This window comes from Ahaetulla prasina, chromosome 8 (assembly GCF_028640845.1).
Source record: "Ahaetulla prasina isolate Xishuangbanna chromosome 8, ASM2864084v1, whole genome shotgun sequence".
Lineage (NCBI taxonomy): Eukaryota > Metazoa > Chordata > Lepidosauria > Squamata > Colubridae > Ahaetulla > Ahaetulla prasina.
The window spans coordinates 58,616,948-58,630,360 of record NC_080546.1 but is presented as its reverse complement, the minus strand read 5'-3'; the positions used below and the strand labels follow the sequence as shown (position 1 = coordinate 58,630,360).

Here is a 13,413-nt window from a genome sequence, read left to right as displayed (position 1 = left end):
AGCAGTTTATAGACATGTTATTACACTAATGCTAAACTACTTCAACAATGATTAGTTCAGGTACACCAAAATAGATTCAAATCTGACTGGAATGATGTCCTACTGCCACGTGTTTTTTTTTTAAAAAGCCACATTCTATCACTATTTTCCTTCACTGTTTTTCTTAGCTGTTCACCTTTGGTTGGAGAGAAGACATCCGTCCAGGCGAACCTCTTCACACCCGAAAATTCTGCTTCGACGCAATTTCACACAGTAGTCCTGTCACACTTTATGACTGTCATGGTATGAAAGGCAACCAGCATTGGAGCTATAGGAAGGTTAGTCTTGCTTTGTGATTCTTTAAAGGCATGCAGTGATCCAGATAATTATGTAGAAGTTCCAAAGTCCATGTTAGCAGAATCAATATTGAAATTTTTAAATTTTTAACAGTTTATTTAAAAAATGCTACTTGGTGTACAAACAGCAATAGTGACAAGCTTAGTGTGGACAATAATTGGACAAGATACATTAGATCCAACTATGTGAAATCAAATCCCAAATTCACACTTACACAGTTTGCCCAAATATATGAATAAATTTACCATGTGGGTTACATACTTCATAATATTTCCAATAATAGCAATAACACTTAGACTTGTATACCATTTCATAATGCTTTACACCCTTCTCTAAGTGATTTACGGAATCAGCATATTGCCCCCAACAATCTTGGTCCTCATTTTACCAACCTCAGAAGGATAGAAGGCTGAGTCAACCTTGAGCTGGTGAAGATTGAATTCTTGGCAGTAGGCAGAGTTAGCCTGCAATACTGCATTCTAACCAGTTAGAATGTTTAGCTTTATGGTGAACTTTCATGTTTAATAGTAATCTTACATCTTTGCTTAGGTGGGGATGGTTTTGGCAATAATATTTAGGGTTTAAAAAAATCATTGTTGGCAATGGGATAAAGATGGGGTTAAGGTTAGATTTCCCTGGGGTTTATAGAAAATGTAGTATGTTAACCTAAATATGATTTTGTATCATTAGTAAAAGTCTTAGGTTTATACCATATTATAGTGGCAATGGTCTTTTCTTTTTTATTATTTTTTATTATGCAATTTTCTTTGTTATATATAAAATTTCCATATTCACAATAGCAGTGTACTGTCTGGGTACAATCTCTTTTAAATACACATAATAAAACTTATACGCACAATAATTATGACTGTTATTCTCAAACTCTGTTCACCATGGTCTTAACTTATCCTTGTTTAAACATTTTCCATTGTTTAATTAAACACTCTGTTCATTTTGTCTGTAATCAAATAATAATACCAGACATTATAAACATCATGTAAACATCACATTTATAACCATTATTCTCCAAGTCTATTAATCATAATGTTTACTTATTCTAATTATTCAATATTCATTATTTAATTACAATTTCTTCCTCTTTGTTATATATCCTCCTTGATTCTAAGTTTTTAACTTCTGCTTCTATTTTCTAACCATTAATAAAATAGTTCCCAAGTTAAAAAGTAATATTTTCCCCATTTCTAGTTTCTATTTCTATTCTAATTTTTAATAGAAAACTCCTATATTAAACAGTATTCTACATTTATCCCTCATCTCTTGCCTGTTTATGTATCTAATCTCTTATTGACTTCTTGGCACATCTCCCAAACTCCTCCCTTGGGGTTTTATATCTTCTTATATCATTCATGTTTAATCTGAGTATTTCATCTGCCTATATCACTTCTTCACTCTTTTAGGACTTCAGTCGATCTTTCAGTGATCCTTTCCTCACTTCAGGGGTGTCTTTCCATGTATCCTCTTCTATTTTTTGATCTCTTAAAGTATAATTTTCTTTTTTCTATCTCATCAGCTTTCACTATCTCTTCTTTTTCTTTTTGCATCATTTGTCCATTCTTCTGTTCTTTCTATTTTACATTCTACATCCTGGATTTCATATTCATTATTCAGTGTCATTTACTCATAATTTTCTGGTCTCACAACTACATCATGTATCAATTCCTTTATCTCCCTGTGATTCCTTGTCATAATTTCCTGTGTACCTTGGAGTATCAGTAATATTTCTTTAAATAATACATTTATTTCCCCCTATTGTACCATTTTGCCTTATTTTAGTGAATTAAAAAGTTATTCAGTAATCAATCAAGATCCCAAAGTCCCAATTATTTATCACACCAAGTAAGGCAATATTAGAGCAGTTCACAAAATCACTCCATTAAATAGTCCATTAGCAACCTTCACTTAGTTTGTCTGTTTTCCACTCTCACACTGTGCAGCATATTTGTAATCCTCAAAACTAGCCAATCCAGTCTATCCTTTATCTTTAAGGTTGCTTCTGTCTGCAATTTCTTTTCTTTCTTTTCCAAATCTGACAGTAGCTGCAGGTCTTAGTTGCCGCTATCCACCTCAATTGAGTCCCACTTTCCAATGGGGATGTTTTTTAGGGGAAATTCCACAGCAAAAGTTAGAAAGATCTTACCCAGACCGAGCACACTGTTACAAAATCTTTTCTTTCTTCTCTTTGGTTTCAGCTGTCACAGCTCCAGTTCAGCCATAATGGCCATCTTCTCTTCTACCTATTAAAGGGGCTTTCTTCGGGTGAAACGAGGAGACTGCACTCTCCTTGTGACCACCGAAGTATCCCCTCTGTCTTCATCACCCCTAAAGGGTGATTTTCACAGAGCCTCCTGGCTGGAAGAATTTGGTGGGACTTCGCAGAGCTACCACTCATCCACACCGCTTTGCCGCGATATTGGCTGCCTTCTCCGCACTGTCTTTTCTTGTAACACTTCATCCTCACTGCCACTGAAAATTCTGTGGCAGTGAAGATGAAGTGATATATAACCTTAGGTTTTTTTCAAATCTGTTGTTCAATTGAGTTTAGCACTAGCTTTACTATGAATGTTTTGGCCAGTGACAGGTTAACAGTTTCACTAAAATGTGGACTACTTCAAGTAAAAAGTTACATTAGCTAGAGGATGAACTTGGGCTTAGGCTTCTTTGAATGGTATTGTTAATTTAGGGTGGTTTTACACTAGATGCTTTCTAATTATTTGTTAATTGCTAATTATTTATTTATATCCCACCTTTATTATTTTTACAAATAAATCAAGGCGATGAATATATTCAACGCACCCTCCTCCAACTTATGAGAGTGGTCAGCCCAAAGGCATTCAACTGGCTTTCATGGCTGAAGCAGGACTAGAAATTATGATCTCCTGCTTTCTAACCTGCTGCTTTAACCACTAGACCAAACTGGCTTGAATGCTTAGGAAAATTTTTGATTAAAAATGATTTTGTAATTACAGTAAAGTTAAAGTTAGATTTCATTCATTCTATGGTTAATTTTATTATAACAGTTAAAAGAAATTTCATATTTTGCAGCATTAGAGTTTCTTTATATATGATTTGCTTGCTCTATTGCGTAACAAGATATAGTTAGGATTATATTTATTGAGCTGTATGGTATGGTTTATGGTTTATGGTTTATTAGATTTTTATACCGCCCTTCTCCCGAAGGACTCAGGGCGGTGTACAGCCGGAATAAGAACAAAATATATACAATTCAAAACAACAGTTAAAAAGAGCAAATTTTAAAAGGCTGAATTATTAAAATTTAGATTTAAAATTTAAAAATATAAGAATACCCAATTAAAATTCATCAATAATTATGCCAGTCCCGCTTTAATAAATAAATATGTTTTGAGCTCACGACGGAAGGTCCGAAGATCAGGCACTTGACGCAGGCCAGGGGGAAGTTCGTTCCAGAGCGTCACTGCCCCCACAGAGAAGGCCCTACTCCTGGGGGCCGCCAGCCGACATTGTTTGGCGGACGGCACCCTGAGGAGACCCTCTCTGTGAGAGCGTACGGGTCGGTGGGAGGCAAAGGGTAACAGCAGGCGGTCTCGTAAGTACCCGGGTCCTAAGCCATGGAGCGCTTTAAAGATAGTTACCAGAATCTTGAAGCGCACCCGAAAGACCACAGGAAGCCAGTGCAAGCTACGGAGCAGCGATGTCACGTGGGAGCCACAAGCGGCTCCCGTTACTACTCGCGCAGTCGCATTCTGGACTAACTGCAGCCTCCGGGTGCACCTCAAGGGCAGCCCCATGTAGAGAGCATTGCAATAATCCAGCCTAGACGTAACCAGAGCGTGAGTGACCGTGCATAAGGCATCCCGGTCAAGGAAGGGACGCAACTGGCGAACCAAGCGAACTTGGTAAAAGGCCCTCCTGGCGACGGCCGCCAGATGTTCATCAAAAGACAGCCGTCCATCCAGGAGGATGCCCAAGTTGCGAACCACCTCCTTTGGGGCCACTAACTGCTTCAACAGCCAGCTGCGGATGCAGCTGACTGTACCGGGATGCCGGCATCCACAGCCACTCCGTCTTGGAGGGATTGAGCTTGAGTCTGTTTCTCCCCATCCAGACCCGTACAGCTTCCAGGCACCGGGACAGCACTTCAACCGCTTCGTTGGGGTGGTCCGGGGTGGAAAAGTACAGCTGAGTATCATCAGCGTACAGATGGTAACTCACCCGAAACCACTGATGACCTCACCCAGCGGCTCCATATAGATGTTGAACAGGGTAGGCGAGAGAATCGACCCCTGAGGCACCCCACAAGTGAGGCGCCTCGAGGACGACCTCTGCCCCCCTGTCAACACCGTCTGTGACCGGTCAGAGAGATAGGAGGAGAACCACCGATAAACGGTGCCCCCACTCCCAATCCCTCCAACCGCGCAGCAGGATACCATGGTCGATGGTATCAAGGCCGCTGAGAGATCTAATAGGACCAAGGCAGAGGAACAACCCTGTCCCTGGCCCTCCAGAGGTCATCCACCAACGCGACCAAAGCCGTCTCCGTGCTATAACCGGGTCGGAAGCCAGACTGGAACGGGTCTAGATAGACAGTTTCCTCCAGGTGCCGGGGAGCTGCCATGCAACCACTCTCTACAACCTTCGCCACAAAGCGAAGGTTGGAGACTGGACGGTAATTACCCAAAATAGCTGGGTCCAGGGAAGGCTTCTTGAGGAGAGGTCTCACCACCGCCTCCTTCAAGGCGGCGGGGAAAACCCCTTCCATCAAAGAAGCATTTATAATCCCCTGGAGCCAGCCTCGTGTCACTTCCTGAGCAGCCAGCACTAACCAGGAAGGGCACGGGTCCAGTAAACATGTAGTTGCATGTAACCTCCCCAGCAACCTGTCCATGTCCTCGGGAGCCACAGAATCAAACTCATCCCACATAACCTCAACAAGACGCGACTCTGTCATCCCGGCTGGATCATCGCAATCTTGGTCCAAACTATCCCGAAGCTGAACGATTTTATCGTATAGATAACCGTTAAACTCCTCAGCTCGTCCCTGTAGGGGTCATCCCGTCCCTCTTGATAGAGGAGGAACGGGTCACCAAACAGGGCGGCCGGGCGGTTATCTGCCGATGCAATGAGGGTGGAAACGAGAACGCCGCCTCCCTCATTGCCACTAGGTAGGTCCTAGTAAAGGACCTCACTAGTGTCCGATCAGCCTCGGAACAGCTAGACCTCCAAGTACTCTCTAGGCGTCTTCTCCGGCGTTTCATCTCTCTCAGCTCCTCGGAAAACCAGGGAGCCAATTGAGATCTACGCCGGGTCAGAGGCCGCAAAGGCACGACACGGTCCAAAGCCCCAGCCGCGGCCCGTTCCCAGGCCGCAACCAGTTCTTCAGTCGTGCCGTGGGTAAGATCCTCAGGAAACGGCCCAAGCTCCGTCAGGAACCTCTCCGGGTCCATCAGGCGCCTGGGACGGAACCAACGCATTGGCTCCGTCTCCCTGCGGTGGTGAGCGGCGGTCCGAAAGTCTAGGCGAAGAAGAAAATGATCTGACCATGACACCGGTTCTTTCACTATATCTCCTAAATCCAGATCATTTACCCACTGACCAGAGATGAAAATCAAGTCTAGCGCGCCTCCCCCAATGTGTGTAGGGCCATCAGTTACTTGAATCAGATCCAAGGCCGTCATGGAGGCCTGGAACTCCTGAACCACCGTTGATGACAAGCCGGCAGATGGCAGGTTGAAATCACCCAAGACCAAAAGTCTGGGGATCTCAACCGCCACGCCAGCAAGCACCTCTAGTAGTTCAGGTAGGGCTGTAGTCACGCAGCAAGGAGCCAGGTACGTGATCAACAGCCCCATCTGATTACGGTGGCCCCACTTCACAAGGAGGGATTCACAGCCAGCTATCTGAGGAACAGTGGACTCCCTCGGCTCCAGACTTTCTTTAATCACAACCGCCACCCCCCCCCCCCTACCTTGGGCCCTCGGCTGATGGAATGCACGGAAGCCCGGAGGGCACAGTTCAACCAGGGGTACACCCCCTTCTGTGCCCAGCCAAGTCTCCGTAATGCCCATAAGGTCCGCGGACTCCCTCTGAATCAGATCACAAATCAGGGGAGCCTTATTGACCATGGACCGGGCATTGCAAAGCATCAGCCGAAGACCCAAGCTCTGAGGGTCTTGACCATCCGGGGAACGAGTGAGGACTGAGGGGTCGGAGCACGTGATCGCTTTTAGACATCGAACACGTGCTCCCAAAGAGCGATACGGCCCCCTGCCTCCGCCATATCTGCCCCTCCCACTTACCGTACAGATGGAATAACATTCTCTGCTCGGAACAGACCCCTCCCCTCCTGTCTTCGGACCAGCTAAAATAGTGTCGTGAGCGCGCGCTGGGACTGGACATACCCTCCCCGACGGGTCACTCCCCCTACCCGTCGATCCCCTCCCCCCCTTTAAAAACCCCTTATTAAAAAACCTATTTAAAAACCCCCGAAGATTCTTCTTGGACGTATCAGGATTAGCTTTAGGGAGAGGCTTTGCAGTAAGGATTATTGTTACTTTTAGGTTTCTGGTATAATAAACATTCTATCCTTTGCATTAAAAATCCTGTTGGCATTTAGTTAGGAATGGTTATAGTCTTAAATTTAGTTATAGTCTTATAATTTTGCTATATGAAGGTTGCATGCTTCAATTTTAAGCCTAATAAAAACAAGTAATTTTAGAGTTCTGGACTGCTTCACTGAAATCTAATGTTACATTTAGTTTGAAGTTAGCTTTAATGGAGACTTATGTTCGAAGTTTTGAATAAAATATTTCTATGGCCATCAGGAAGAAGCCTGGATTATCATTTAACTTCCTCCAGGTCTATCAATAATTTGGTTTTAAGAATTACTGTTAAAGTAGCTTTTTTGTTTAATGGTAGATTGTGATTCCTTTGAATTGGGATTACCCGTGTTGATGACACTCAGTAAAGTAACTTTACTAATGAAGGCAAAATTTTCTCACAGAATAAGCATTAGTGCTTTTTATCATCCTTGAAATCTGGCATAAATTCATGTTTCAGATTCCATATTTCCATAGTTGTGGTTTTACACTCATTTCAGTTTCAATTTCAATTTTGATTTCAATTCTATGTTTCAGTAATATGTCAGATGAAAAATTACAATTCTCTTTGTATGCAGCTCTGAAAATATTCTTATTCTATATTACAGACATGAGGAACATCTATGAATTTAGTATATAGATCCAGGATGTCAAACTCAATTTTATTGAGGGCCTCATCAGGGCTGTGGTTGACCTCGGGGGGGGGTCAGGCATGGCTGACTGGGTGGCTGTGGCCAACTGGGTGGGCGTGGCCACCTTGATGCCACTCACTGGTTGCGGCCGACTGGGAGCATGGCCAATTGGGGAGCGTGGCCAGCTTGATGCCACTCCTCAAACTGCTGGTATGTTTCCCCTTCACATAGACCGGGCCAAAGCATTGTGGGCCAGCCCCTTACATTTTTCAGGACAGCCCTGTGGGCTGGAATCCCGAGAGGTGGCATGCTTCTAAGAGAGGGTTAAGGAGGTTTTTAAATTTATCTTTTTGTAAACTTTTATCTAATTCAAATAAGGGGTTAGGGGGTGGGGGGGCATGCCCACAGGGGATTAGTCTAGTCCCTTCTAAGGTTCACGATCTGGAGGTTTGTAAATTGGAGGTCTTGGAGGAAGTTAAGGCTCGACCATGTATGGGCACTTCCATCTGCACGGTACGAGGGAAGGGCAGGTATGGCAGAAGCAGGGGCTCGTATCATGTTCGGGGAGTGCGTTCTCGCTGTTTGAAAGCGATACCGCACTCCGGGCCCCTAGGCTTCACTCGGGTCCCAAGTGGTTATATCCCCCGGAACCTGGACCTTCGACTGATGTTATGTAATGCCAGGTCCGTCATGAATAAGGCCCCCCTCATATCCGATCTTATTCAAGAGGGGGGAGCGGACCTAATGGGCACGGAAGGGGGGTTCCCCTCACTGAGATGTGCCCGCCAGGTTTCTGTGCGTTTCATCAGCCAAGGGCCCAGGGCAGGGGTGGGGGGGGGTAGCGGTTGTTATTAACGAGAGTCTGGATCCGAGGGAGATCGCTGTCCCGCAGATAGCCGGTTGTGAAACCCTCTTCGTGAGGTGGGGCCGGGGGGTGCAGGTGGGCTTGCTGATTACGTACCTGGCTCCTTGCTATGTGACGGCAGCCCTGCCCAAGCTGCTGGAGGTTTTTTTATGCAGAAGAGGTTTTTCTGGAACCTTGACATGGAGATGATAGCTGGGACGGCGGTTGAGACCCCCAGACTTATGGTCATGGGGGATTTCAACTTGTCGTCAGCGGACGATTCGTCAATGGCAGCTCGGGAGTTCATGGCTTCCATGACGGCCTTGGACCTGACCCAGGTAGTTGCGGTCCCCACCCACGTCGGGGGTAACACACTGGACTTGATTTTCGTCTCGGGACAGTGGCTAAATGATCTGGAGTTAGGGGAATTAATATCTCAACCCTTGTCATGGTCAGATCATTTACTCCTTCAGCTAGACTTTCGGACCACTACACCTCACCGCAGGGAGACGGAACCGGTTCAAAGGTTCCGTCCCAGGCGCCTGATGGACCCTGAGAGGTTTCTGACGGAGCTTGGGCCATTTCCGAGGGAGTTAGCCCACGGCTCGGCTGAGGAGCTGGCGGCCGCCTGGGATGAAGCGGCCGCTGGCGCCTTAGACCGCGTCGTGCCTTTGTGGCTTCTGACCCGGCAATGAACTCGACCAGCTCCTTGGAATAACGAGGAGCTGAGAGAGATGAAGCGCCGGAAAAGAAGCCCAGAGAGTGCCTGGAGGTCCAGCCACTCCGAACCTGACCGAACACTAGCGAGATCATATATTCAGACCTATCTAGTGGCGATCAGGGTGGCGAAACATAACTATTTTTCCACACTCATCGCATCGGCAGATAATCGCCCAACCACCCTGTTTAGGGTGACTTGCTCCCTGCTTACGCAGGGGGCTCGGGAGGACCCCTTACAGGGACGCGCTGAGGATTTTGTTCAGTATCTGTCTGATAAAATCGCTCAGATTCGGGACGGCCTGGACACTGATTGGATAGATCCAGGTGGGATGGCGGAGACGAGTCTTGAGAATGTTATCTGGGCTGAGTTCGATCCTGTGACTCCTGATGACATGGACAGGTTGTTGGGTAGGTTGAATTCCACCACATGTTTATTGGACCCGTGTCCCTCCTGGATGGTACTGGCCACACGGGAGGTTACACGAGGCTGGCTCCAGGGAGTTACCAACGCTTCTTTGTTGGAGGGTGTTTTCCCCGCCGCTTTGAAAGAGGTGGTGGTGAGGCCCCTCCTCAAGAAGCCCTCCCTGGACCCGGCTGTTTTAGCGAACTACTGTCCAGTCTCCAACCTTCGCTTTTTAGCGAAGGTTGTTGAGAGTGTGGTGGCATATCAGTTTCCTCAACACCTGGAGGAAACTGTCTATCTGGACCCGTTCCAGTCCGGTTTCAGACCCGGATACAGCACCAAGACGGCTTTGGTTGCGTTGGTGGATGACCTCTGGAGAGCCCGGGACAGGGGTTGTTCCTCTGTCCTGGTTCTATTAGATCTCTTGGCGGCTTTTGATACCATCGACCATGGTATCCTGCTGCGACGGTTGGAGGGATTGGGGGTGGGAGGCACCGTTTATCAGTGGTTCTCCTCCTATTTCTCTGACCGTTCGCAGACGGTGTTGGCAGGGGGGCAGAGGTCGACCCCAAGGCGCCTCACTTGTGGGGTGCCTCAGGGGTCTGTTCTCTCGCCTCTCCTGTTCAACATCTATATGAAGCCGCTGGGTGAGGTTATCCGTGGTTTCGGGGTGGATTATCATCTGTACGCTGATGATACTCAGCTGTACATTTCCACCCCGAACCACCCCAATGAAGCCGTTGAGGTGATGGGCCGGTGTCTTGAGGCCGTGCGGGTCTGGATGGGGAGGAACAGGCTCTGACTCAACCCTTCCAAGACAGAGTGGCTATGGGTGCCGGCGTCCCGGTACAGTCAGCTTACACCATCGCTGACTGTGGGGAAGGAAGTACTGACCCCCAGGGAGGGAGTGTGCAACTTAGGCATTCTCCTGGACGATAGGCTGTCCTTGGAGGATCACTTGACAGCCATCGCCAGGGGAGCATTTTATCAGGTTCACCTGATTCGCCAGTTGCGCCCCTTCCTTGACCGGGACGCCTTGCGCACGGTCACTAACGCCCTTGTCACTTCCCGCCTGGACTATTGCAATGCTCTCTACATGGGGCTCCCCTTGAAGAGCACCCGGAGGCTCCAGTTAGTCCAGAATGCGGCCACGTGGGTGATAGAGGGAGCACCGCGTTGCTCCCATATAACACCCATCCTGCGCAGTCTACACTGGCTACCGGTAGCCTTCCAGGTGCAATTCAAGGTTTTGGTTACTATCTTTAAAGCGCTCCATGGCTTAGGACCGGGATACCTTCGAGACCGCCTTCTGCCGACGATTGCCTCCCAGCGACCCGTGCACTCCCACAGAGTGGGCCTCCTCAGGGTGTAGTTGACCAAACAATGTAGGTTGGCGACCCCCAGGGGGAGGGCCTTCTCTGTGGCGGCACCAGCCCTGTGGAACGAGCTTCCTCCGGGATTACGACAACTCCCCGACTTCCGGACCTTCAGACGTGAACTGAAGACTTTATTATTTCAGCGTGCTGGACTAGCCTAAGAATAAAATGTTTTAGCTAAATTTTAATGGGGTTTTTAACCGGTTTTTACCGTTTTTAGTGATTTGGCTATGATAATATTTAGTTTTAATTGGGTTTTTAATGCTTATTTATTATATTGTCTTTTAATATGCCTGTGAACCGCCCTGAGTCCTACGGGAGATGGTGCGGTATAAAAGTATGATTAATAAATAAATAAAATAAATAAACCACATCACGGGCTGTATGTGGCCCATGAGCCTTGTGTTTGACACCCCTTATATGATTGTATTTACCATTTATCTAAATTGCTGCAACACTCATCCTTGTATCTAATAAAACAACATGTTTTACAGTTCAGAAGTCCCAGATGCCATCTGCATTTAAACATTTTTATAAATCCCCACAAATAGATAGCTTTGTCACTGAAATTGTGTATGATCTTTTAACATGTACTATTTACCCATAACAAAGTTTTGGAAAACTATGCTTATTTCATTGGAAATGGGCATCCAGCAAGTGAACTTGATTACATTTTTCTTTACAGATCTTAGTGAATGACAGTGGATGGACATGATCTGTGAAATTATAATGCTCCATACTCACTTTTCCCATTTCCCACTTTTTAACATCCAACTTCTTCAAATTATTAAAACTACAAACCTATTGGACTAGAAGACCTCCAAGGTCTCTTCCAACTCCGTTATTCTATTAAATTTATTGAATTTAGTGGACTTATACTTTTAAATAATCACTCATGGTATTACCATACTTTACTGTTATTGCACCTTGTACAACAAAATTAAATACCATCTTCAGTGTACATTACTGTATAATTATAAAAATAAAACACAAACACACATCCTTCACATTCAATACAATTGAATTGAAAACCAATTTTTTTTTTTTGAATTTATATCCCGCCCTTCTCCGAAGACTCAGGGCGGCTTACATTGTGTAAGGCAATAGTCTCATCCTATTTGTATATTTATATACAAAGTCAACTTATTGCATTAATATTGCACTATACAGTAGAATTCAATATAGTTACAGCCCTGGGATAGAAGCTGTTTTTCAACCTATTTGTCCTTGTTTTTATTATCCTGTACCGACTGCCAGATGGTAATAGTTCAAAAAAAGGGTGCCCAGGATGAGATGGATCTTTAAGAATGTTTTGAACTTTCTTAAGGCATTGGGAGCTATAAAGCTCTTCCAAAGAGGGGAGAGGGCAACCAATGATCCTCTGGGCAATGACAACCCTCTGGAATGCTGTCCTATCTGTCATTGCGCAATGGGCAAACCATACACGGATGCAGTAAGTAAAAATACTCTCTATGGTGCAGCCGTAGAAGGCCACTAGCAGTTTTTCATTCAGTTGTTGTTTCCTGAGAAGTCTCAGGTAGTATAATCTCTGCTGGGCCCTTTTGACCAGTGCTGCAATGTGAGTGCCCCAGTCAGGTCCTCTTTTATGATAACAGCCAAAACTTAAAACTGGCCACTTGCTCCACTCGGTCTCCATTGATAAGCAAGGGTTGGATGTCTGATCTATTACTTCTATAGTCCACTATAAGCTCCTTGGTCTTATTTGTGTTAAGGACCAAGTTATTGTCTCCACACCATGAAAGCAACCATTCCACCTCATCTTGATAGGTAGACTCATCTCCCCCAGAGATGAGTCTCACCACTATTGTATCATCTGCAAATTTAGTAATAGTATTACTAGCATGAGTGGGAATGCAGTCATGCACATAAAGAGTATAGAGTATGGGACTCAACACGCAACCCTGTGGTGTACCAGTGTTAAGAATAAGAGCTGAAGAGATATGATTACCTAATCTGACCCTCTGAGAGTGGCCAGACAGGCGATCCATAATCCAAAGGCAGATTGAATAAGAAAGCCCAAGAAATCCTCCACCACACACCCCCGCTGTTCCAAATTTCATTTTCATTTCATTTATTAAATTTTTATACCGCCCTTCTCCCGCAGGACTCAGGGCGGTGTACAGGCAAATAAAAACAAACAAGACACTATATATAAAATATAAAATTAAAAAACTTATTATAATTTGCCTAAAAATTTAAAAATCTATAAAAAACTAAAACCCCGTTTAAAATTAATAATAACTATAAAATCCATAAAAATTAACCCAGCCCCGCGCGAATAAAAAGATGTGTCTTCAGTTCGCGGCGAAAGGTCCGAAGGTCAGGTATTTGGCGTAAACCCGGGGGAAGTTCGTTCCAGAGTGTGGGAGCCCCCACAGAGAAGGACCTTCCCCTGGGGGCCGCCAGCCGACATTGCTTGGCGGACGGCACCCTGAGAAGTCCCTCTCTGTGAGAGCGTACGGGTCGGTGGGAGGCATATGGTAAC

At 45.5% G+C, this 13,413-nt stretch overlaps 1 protein-coding gene across 1 annotated transcript in view; it reads left to right on the top strand.

Annotated features, from left to right (window-relative positions):
• Positions 1 to 13,413, top strand: part of GALNTL6 (polypeptide N-acetylgalactosaminyltransferase like 6) — a 962,275-nt gene that overhangs the window by 933,495 nt on the left and 15,367 nt on the right. Inside the window, exon 14 of the mRNA XM_058192360.1 lies at positions 168 to 317. Coding sequence (XP_058048343.1) covers positions 168 to 317 — 150 coding nt within the window. The remainder of the gene's footprint in view (positions 1 to 167; positions 318 to 13,413) is intronic.